Source organism: Chenopodium quinoa, unplaced genomic scaffold (genome assembly GCF_001683475.1).
Source record: "Chenopodium quinoa cultivar QQ74 unplaced genomic scaffold, ASM168347v1, whole genome shotgun sequence".
Classification (NCBI taxonomy): domain Eukaryota; kingdom Viridiplantae; phylum Streptophyta; class Magnoliopsida; order Caryophyllales; family Amaranthaceae; genus Chenopodium; species Chenopodium quinoa.
Genome location: NW_018742487.1, coordinates 321,989 through 331,100, shown reverse-complemented (window position 1 = coordinate 331,100; position 9,112 = coordinate 321,989). Strand labels below are relative to the sequence as shown.

The window sequence follows — 9,112 nt, the reverse complement described above, 5'->3', positions numbered from 1 at the left end:
TTCAACTTAAGTTGTGTTCTGTTTAACTTATTTGACTCTTTTTTAAATAAAATAGGTTCAAATAATGTAAAACAAATCATAAAAAAAATCCAATAAGTTTCGATAAATTTTAGTTAATTTAATTCATAACTATATTAAATTTAAATTAAGTTCCAATATAAGCTACAGAAAATTATAAATGTGCCATATCCCTTTGAAAAAAACACACATGCTTATTGACTTGTCATTATTCTATAAAGTATACAAGAATATGGAGACATCATTTGCCTTAGGTATAGCAATTTAATATTTATGTATTTTACATATTGGGTTTTCTCAATCTTATTATTTTTTTAATAGAAAGATTCACATATTCAATTAGGTACGTCTTCTTTCAAGACTAAGACCCAATCTATCAAAGTTGAGAAAATAGAAAAAATTACGGACTAAAGAAGGGTCTATTTGTTGATGACTATCACTCGGGTGACCAAGCGAGCGACATAATCCGCAACTCTATTAGGTTCTTTGTAGACGTGTCTGAACCAAATGACTGGGATTGTTGAAGCAAGATCCTAACTTTATCGATTAGCAATTGAATTTTTCCAAGGACATATATGATACTTGGCCTTGCAAATAAAATATTTGTAATAGTAAGATCATCACCCTCAACAAAGATGTGGGTAATGTTTAGGCTGCAGCCATAAAAGGGCTACAAGAACCTAATTATAAGTAGAATTGGCTGTAAGCGCACCCCATTATGGTCCTAGATCATAACTCATATAGATGCAAAATTATTGATAACGGACTCATCAGTTGAGTTTTAATAAGGGGGAGGGGATCAATGCACCCAGCAGATTGGATAATCTTTATAGGTTGAGCGGGGGGAGTCTTTTTGTGTTGAAATATCCAACGAGTCAAGTTACATTCAAGAGTGTCATTCTATATAAATAGAAAATCAGAACAAAAGCTTTGTGTCTAAATAGTGTATGTAAGAATAAAACGACGGTCAATTTTTCATATTCGGAAATTCAAAATTCAAAGAATGAGGCAATCTTAAAAGACGAAGCTGAGAGACCGAGAAAAAATTTATGTTATATGAAAGGAATGATAACAATGCAAAGTACAAGTACTAACCCACTTGGAAAACAAATGGGTAGGGTAAGCCTACAAGGTTGGGTCTGAAAATAACTAGTAAGATAGTGAGATAGTCTAAAACAATAGTACTCGTACATATTAGGCTCATCCTTAACTGATGATGTTTGTACAATTTACACAAAAAGGAGTCCTAAAACGGTGGAATTATTTCTTTTTATTTTTCTGCATGATCGAGGCATGGGCAGCCACAATGATCACAACGTCAATCAATATTAATCATCATGACTTATGGTCCATTCTAATCTAATTAAAAAGCTAACTTTGGCTACCCTAGCTATTATCTAATCATCTTAGATTTTATACTATTAAGATACGTACTCTATATTCTATTTACCAAAAAAAATTATATACTCTATCATTTATTTTATCCCATTAAAAATTGTCTAGGTAAGCTAGATAGTAACTTTATAACATATACCTCTAGAAGATAATTAAATACTAATTAATTGATTTAATTACTTAAGTTAAGGGGGCGCTTGGATTGGGAGTATTAAATTAAGGAGTAATAAAAGTCAAACCAAGTAAAATTAAAGTAAACATAGGAGAGGGAGAGCTAGTGGTGATGTGATTGTATGTAAGAAGATTTATATAGTGATGGTGTGGGTGAAAAAGAGAACTATTACCCTTATTTTGGGTTACACTAGGGGGAGGGTGGGTAACTTATTACCCTCGTTTTGAAGATAATGATTCCTCCATCCTTCTCTTTTCCTTATGTCACTACAACCTTAATTCATTCATAAACACCTTGTCTCTCTACAATAATACCTCTAATCAACTATAATTTAACTAGTTTGACTTTTATTACTCCCTTAATTTATTACCCCCATTTCAAGCGCCCCCTAATAAAAAGTGGAGGGGGAGTTAGCATGAAGAGTGAAATAAGGCGACTACTAAGATATAAAGTTGTTAGTTGTTTAACCTAATTCGATATTTTGCTCAAAACAAAACTTGTGTGCTCCGGAAAAACTATCAAGAAAGGTTTGTTAGTTTGGTTGTTTTAGGATTGTTCACTCTTATAATAAAAAGTATATATTTGTATCAATTTCACCTATTTTATTGGTGTCCAAAAATTAAAAAATAAATAAATAAATAATAATAATAATAAAAAAAAAAAAAAAAAAAGAAAACAGTTAAATATTGGTGTTGATGTGCCTTTTCTTTTTATATATGTTTACATTATTTGTATCTTAATATTTATAGACTTCATATAATCTTTTTTATTTTGAGGAAGACTTCATATTATCTTATTTACGTTTTTGTTCGAAAAATTACAATTTGATTAACAAAGTTGAAAAATAGGATAAATAAGATAATAATTACCTTATTAATCAAATTCACATTTCAAAATTTTTCAATACGGAATACTATTGTTCTGTTTGGTTGACAAGTATCATGTCCATTTATCTTGAGTTCGTTTGTATTGCAAATTTGCAAAATTTATGTGTCGTTTTTTTAATTAACATTATTAGTCGTAATTAACTTAACATGAAAAAGTACTATTCAGATTAAACCTACCCTTTTTTCTAGCTTCGATTTTGTGCAACCTATATGACTAACATCAAACTGATTAAAACTTGGAATTCAAATTAATAGTAACAAAAAAAAATCAAATTTAAAGTAGAAATGAGATTTGTCAATGAGGTAATAATTCCTAGATTGATGAGTTAGGATCCAATACCTCATCTAAAAAATGGTCCACTTCATCTAGAAATCCTTATATGATCAATGTCCCACCACCCATAACCAACATCATTAATCCCACATTCTTCCTTTCATATTCTTTTTTAATTTTCTTACCAATCACCTGTCTATGTCTTTTAGCATCTTAAGCCTAACACTTTCCCACTTTTTTCTTTTGTTTAATTTTATCTCATACAAAACTTTTCCCTTTTCATGTAATATATGTTTTAATTTACAATTTTACCCTTGCCCTATTTTTTGGTATTCTATATGTATCCCACACCACGTGATGTGCATGTGGCCTATCAATTTCTAAGATATGCAAGAGGTAAAGGTAATTTCCTTATATGTTTTGTTATTTTATTCTTTTAGTCATGTAATTGTAAAGATTATTTTATTTTGTTGTGTAAGTGAGAGTTTACCTAAGTTAAGAGGATTCTCTTGATCCGTCGTAATTTTAAAACTAACAAATTAAAGTGAGTGTCATTATATTGGAAGTGTGTTTCTTTTGCTATTTGTTATGTTATCCTGCCCTGCAAGGACGAATAGCTTAAAAAATGTGCGGCTATTATAAACTTTTTGTGAGCTGTAATTTTGTGAACTACGAATTATTCTGTAGAAGTTTTATACGGAGTATTATATAAGAGTATACAAATTGTACGTTTTTTCGTATTTTTTATGTATCTCTCTTCTCGGTTATGATATCGTGTTAATTACAATATCACATGTCAATCTGTAATCATCACTAATCTAGATATCTAATGAGCTAGCGAGTTCTAGCATTTAAAAAACGAAACTCATGAAAAGTGCACTCTTTCACGAATAATTTGCCAAATAGAAGTAGCAAAATTATCTATTTTTATTGCGAGTTACAACCTTTTAAATTTATTTTTGCAAAATACAAGTATAACCTAAAACCACACTAAGAAATTTAAATTACAAACAAAAACCGGACTCCTTATAGGAGTGTGATGTCATTAATAAACAAGTTATTGGAAACACGAGTCATTTGGTGGGGAAAATAGTTAGCACGAGTCATTTTGTGGGACCGTTTATTATGCCTAATACATCATTCTAATGCTATATTAAGGAGAAGATTTGAGATTGTAAACAAGGGGTTAACTATTATGTGCCTAATATATCCCTCTTACCAGTGTTGAATTTATTTCACATTATAGGTAATTTGTTCGTTTACTTATCCTATTGCCCTCTTAATATGTCGTGTGTGTCATAAGGATGTGTTGTGATTATAAAAACAGAGGGATTACTGTTATAAATAACATGATGTCATGATAATGAGTGTTCCAAAGCGAGTAAGAAAAATCAGCACTTGAAGCTGATCAGATTTGAGAGTACTAATAATACACATGGATTACGGAGATAAATCACCAACAACTTCATCTGATCTTCAAGAATGAAGCTAGTGATAGTTTGTATGTTGACATTGGTGTGACTTACATGCGTGCACTTTTTTTTGCCATATATAGTGAGTTGGGTTGTTGTTGTGCCAAAGGTGGGTTGGTAAATTGGTTTTTCTAATATTTTCTTCACAACATTTTATTAGTGCTTCCAAAATCACGGCTATATCTTTTTTATTTTTATTTTTTAACCCTTTTTAGTATTAGTGTATTGGTAGTTTGGTATCCAGCATTATATACATCGTGTTGTATCTTGCATGTGTTAGTTTCGAAATTAAAGTGAGAATCTTATCGAGATACTGACTAATCAAACAAGTGAAAAAAGGAAGGTTATTATTAAAGATAATAAAATCAAACCTCTTAATCATCTCATACAAGTAAAAAGAAAGAGCTATTTCCATAACTACAATACTCTAAACAGTAGCTAGCTAGCTAGCTATGTTAGTGTCTGTGTGATATAGAGCGAGCTCAAGTACAATAAGCAACATTGTGCAAAAATGGATACACACCTAAATAGAATGTTGTAGAAATGCAATATGACATATAGCGTAGATAGAGTAAAATATATTGATGATACAATAAATAATGATGGTAAGATATCCCCATACTAAAAGGCATAACGACCAAGATGGACATGAGTATGAGACAGAATCAATGTTGAACATTGAATATTGAATGTTGATGTACAAATTACAATTACGATTACAATTGAAATTGAATATGTCCGGAGCACAGTGATTGTGAGTGTAAGTGGGGCTCGGATTATTTAACATTAATAATATAGGCTTCATTTGGTGGTTGGGGCGATACAATACAACACCACATACAAACTTGCTATTCGTATTTATTATATTTCTATGCTTCATTTGACATTTGTTCGACCTATAACCATTAGTATTTATTATGAAATTAAATATACTCTATGTACTTTAGTTTCCAATAATGAATCTGTAAGAGTATTTAAGATTTGTAAGAGTATTTCTCCCACCAAGCTACTCCCTCCGTTTTTAAATACTTGCTCCACTTTTCATTTCCGGCCGTTTTTAAATACTTGCTCCATTTCCTTATTTAGAAAACTTTTACCATATTTAATTCATTTCTCACAACTAATGAACCCAACATAAATCATATTTTATTAATTTCATATTCTCTCTCCTTCAATTCTCTCAACTAAATATTATTAATGTTAAATAATCCCGGCCCGGCCCATGCCCAGCTCTAATTATCTCTATCACTTAATTATTTCTGATCAATTTTACAAAGAATTGAAAAACTTGATTATTAGGATGAAGTGCAATTGATCACATGAAATGTGTGATGGATCAACGATACCCCGTTAAATTCTTATTATAATTGATAATAATCCCTCGGTTTCTTTAGTTTTTTTTTTTCTTTTCTTTTTAAATTTATAAGCACACTTTTGACCGAGAATATACAGTAAGACTAGTAAGTATTCTCGGGTGATGCCCCGAGTTCCCTCAATAATATATATCCTTATGTTTTAAAAATCCTTATATTAATTGACTACATATAAAATAAGGGTAATGCTATATGTAGCTCTAAGGGTTATATATAAGCATTAAATACACTCTTAAAAATTGTATAAAATTAGAAATTCATGACAAAAACACGCGTAAATCAGTGTAATTAGTGTTTATATTTTTATGATTTTCTAACTTTGCACGATTTTTTAGTGTGTATTTAATGCTTATATGTAGCTCTAAGGGTTATGTATAGCATTTTCCATAAAATAATTATAAGGAATAATTATTTTCTCAAAGGCATTATCACTAATGACTAAATTTATCCCCGTTTGAAACATTAGTTGGTTTAAATGTTCATAATCGGATAAGTAATTTAGTTTACGATTCCATTGACATTTAATATTTGAGTTCTCCTAGACTTTATTCAAAACCCTCAATTTGAAAGCAAGTCTTTGGCTCTCAGACTTTTAGAATTTCTTTCTTTTTCTTTTTTTTTTAAAGACGATTGCCTATTTGGTATTTTAATTCTGGTGGCGATACCCAATTTGTTAATTGTATTTTAAAATAAATTTTTTTATCTATATGCCAAATTTTAAAACGCATCATTGATACAAACATTGTTATCATATTATGTAAGAGGTGTATATCCCTTTTGATTTGGAATATTTTGACGTAAGATATATATTATATACACTATATATGAGAAAAATATTTAGGGGGCGTTTGATTTGGGGGTTTCAGGAAACGGAATGGGAATGATTCCGTTTCTTGTCGTTTGTTTTTCCATTTCAATCATTCCCTTTACCCTTTTTTATTTTTCACTTTACCTAAAATCCCTCTAATCTCATTCCCTACCCCCCCTGACTTTTGCATTCCCATTCCGGCGAGCACCGTCAGCGACCACCACCGTCAGCGACTACCGTCAGCGACCACCGTCAGCGACCACCACCGTCAGCAACTACCGTCAGCGACCACCGTCAGCGACCACCACCGTCAGCGACCACCACCGTCAGCTTGTTCAAGGTAAACCCTAACTTCAGAATTCGCTATTTTCGTGTTTGTTCAAGGTAGATTTGATCTTTAGATTGATTTTAAATTTCATTATAATACCCTAATCTATGCTCTGTTACTTGTAAACAACTTCTGATACTTTTGCTAAAATTGTGTTGAGATGTTATCTACTTCAGATAATTTTACTTGAACTGTTTGTCTATGTTCTGCTACTTGTAGCAACTTCTGATACTTGCTAAAAATGGGTCATGGGTGGAGAATTTCGTTTTCAATAATGAAAGCATAATGTTGGCATCTTATTTCTAGTCTGCAATTACATTATGATACACTCTTATATATTAACCAATTATGGGGAAGAACATGTAGCCGAAGTAGGATCAATAAATTGGTTCCCTATGGAAATTTGAGTGGGAAGTATTCTAGTATTTTTGTAAGTGTTACAACTTACGAGTTTTTTATGATTTTACTCTGGACTCCAGAGCAATGTTAGTGACATCATTAATTTAATTTTGATTTTTATTAACTAAATCAAATATTTTCATACGATCGTATCCAATTTTTTGGTAGTAGATAGATAATTTTATAGGCATCATGTAGCATTTAGCCTTTCCCCTGTAGCTTTTATGCTGTTTGCTGTACTGTGATATGATGTGTGGTCTTCAAATTATAGTGTCCAACTAGCTATAGTTGAAAACTCTTAACCACGACTGTGAAGCCCGGTTCTTCCTCCTCTGTTGGTCCATCATGTTTACTTTTTGGAGATAATGTGCCCTTTCAAATTTAAAATTATGGTTTCCTCTGGAAAGATGCTTATGTAGAAAGGTTTTTGCTAATTTTGTCATCTCTATTTTGAGTAGCTATATCTGAGTTTGAATTATGCTTGTAACATTGTCTATTTGTTTCACTTTTATGGGCATTATTATGTTTGTAGTAAGATATGCTTGTGCTTGGCATTCATTTTTTCAAGGTAAATTTTCAATACTTGACTATTAATGGTAGTGTTGTGTTGTGAAAAAGGCTTGTATAATTGTATTCATTCTGTAAATGCAACAAGTTCTTGCTTTTCCCTCCCTTTCCTTCCAATTACTTGTTATCCAAACAAAGGTGTTGCCATGTCTTTCTCTTACTTGTTATCCAAACTGCCTGAGTTTATATTTTGTATAGTAGACAAGTAGTAGACAAGTATGAAGTATGAAAGAAGGCAGTGTTTCTTGAATTGTTGAGATGTATTGTAGTATGTGTTGTACAATATTGATTTCATATGTATATACATGTATATATTGGTTTAGGTTGAAACTTGTCAATGATATAGTGTTGTTGATTTTCTTTTCTACAGAAAATGGCTCGAATTGGTACTTCTTTGAAAAGGAAGAGAAATTGGGACTTTATTCGTTTCATAATTACTATGATTAATTGTGTTGTGTTGCTACATTTGATATGGTACACAATGAGAAAAACTATATACAATTCTCATTCTCTAAAGCTAGATAAAAAAACTAGAAGAAAGATGAGATTGCACAATTTGAATAGAATGATTAGAGAAAGTGACACTTTGTGTAGGAACTATCTTCGTATAAATCGATTCACATTTGGTGTACTTTTAGAAATGGTTAGAGATATTGGCGGATTAAATGAAACTAAAAACACATGTTTGGAAGAGATGGTTGCGGGTTTCTTATACACATTAGCTCACCATAAGAAAAATAGAATGATGGGTGCTCACTTTTATAGAAGTGGTGAAACTATTAGTAGACAATTTCATGCTTGTTTGTTAGCAATCTTAAAGTTACATGTTGTTCTTCTTAAGAAACCAACTCCAATACGAGAGGATTGTGACGATGAAAGGTGGAAATATTTCAAGGTAAATTAACAAAACCAACACTTTAATTTGAGATAAATAAAGAGAGAGACTAGTATACATAAATGAGAGTAATATTGTTTTTTTTTTGTAGAATTGTTTAGGTGCCCTTGATGGTACAATGATTCTAGTTAATGTTCCTTGTGATGATCGACCCAAATATCGCACTAGAAAAGGTACCATTGCTATGAATGTTTTAGGAGTATGCTCACCTGAGATGGAATTTACATATGTCTTACCCGGTTGGGAGGGATCGGCACATGATTGTCGGATTCTTCGAGATGCTATTTCTAGGCCTAATGGGTTGAAAGTTCCTAAAGGTAATACGATTGACATAGTAGACTTTATTTGAGATTAACTTAGTAAGAGAGTAATTTTGTTTTTTTTTTTGAATTTGTCAAGGTTGTTATTATCTATGTGATGGAGGATATACTAATGGAGAGGGATTCCTTGCACCATATAGAGGGCATCTTTATCATATTAAAGAATGGAATAATGGCCCCCGACAACCTCAAAACGCTGAAGAA

The 9,112-nt window shown here is 31.4% G+C and overlaps 1 protein-coding gene across 1 annotated transcript; it reads left to right on the top strand.

Annotated features, from left to right (window-relative positions):
* The first annotated feature begins 6,737 nt into the window (after positions 1 to 6,737).
* Positions 6,738 to 8,720, top strand: LOC110719801. Its single transcript, XM_021898784.1, has 2 exons — positions 6,738 to 8,588; positions 8,690 to 8,720. The coding sequence occupies exons 1-2, from the start codon at positions 8,067 to 8,069 to the stop codon at positions 8,708 to 8,710; spliced, it is 543 nt and encodes a 180-aa protein (XP_021754476.1). The 5' UTR covers positions 6,738 to 8,066; the 3' UTR covers positions 8,711 to 8,720.
* The last annotated feature ends 392 nt before the right edge of the window (positions 8,721 to 9,112 follow it).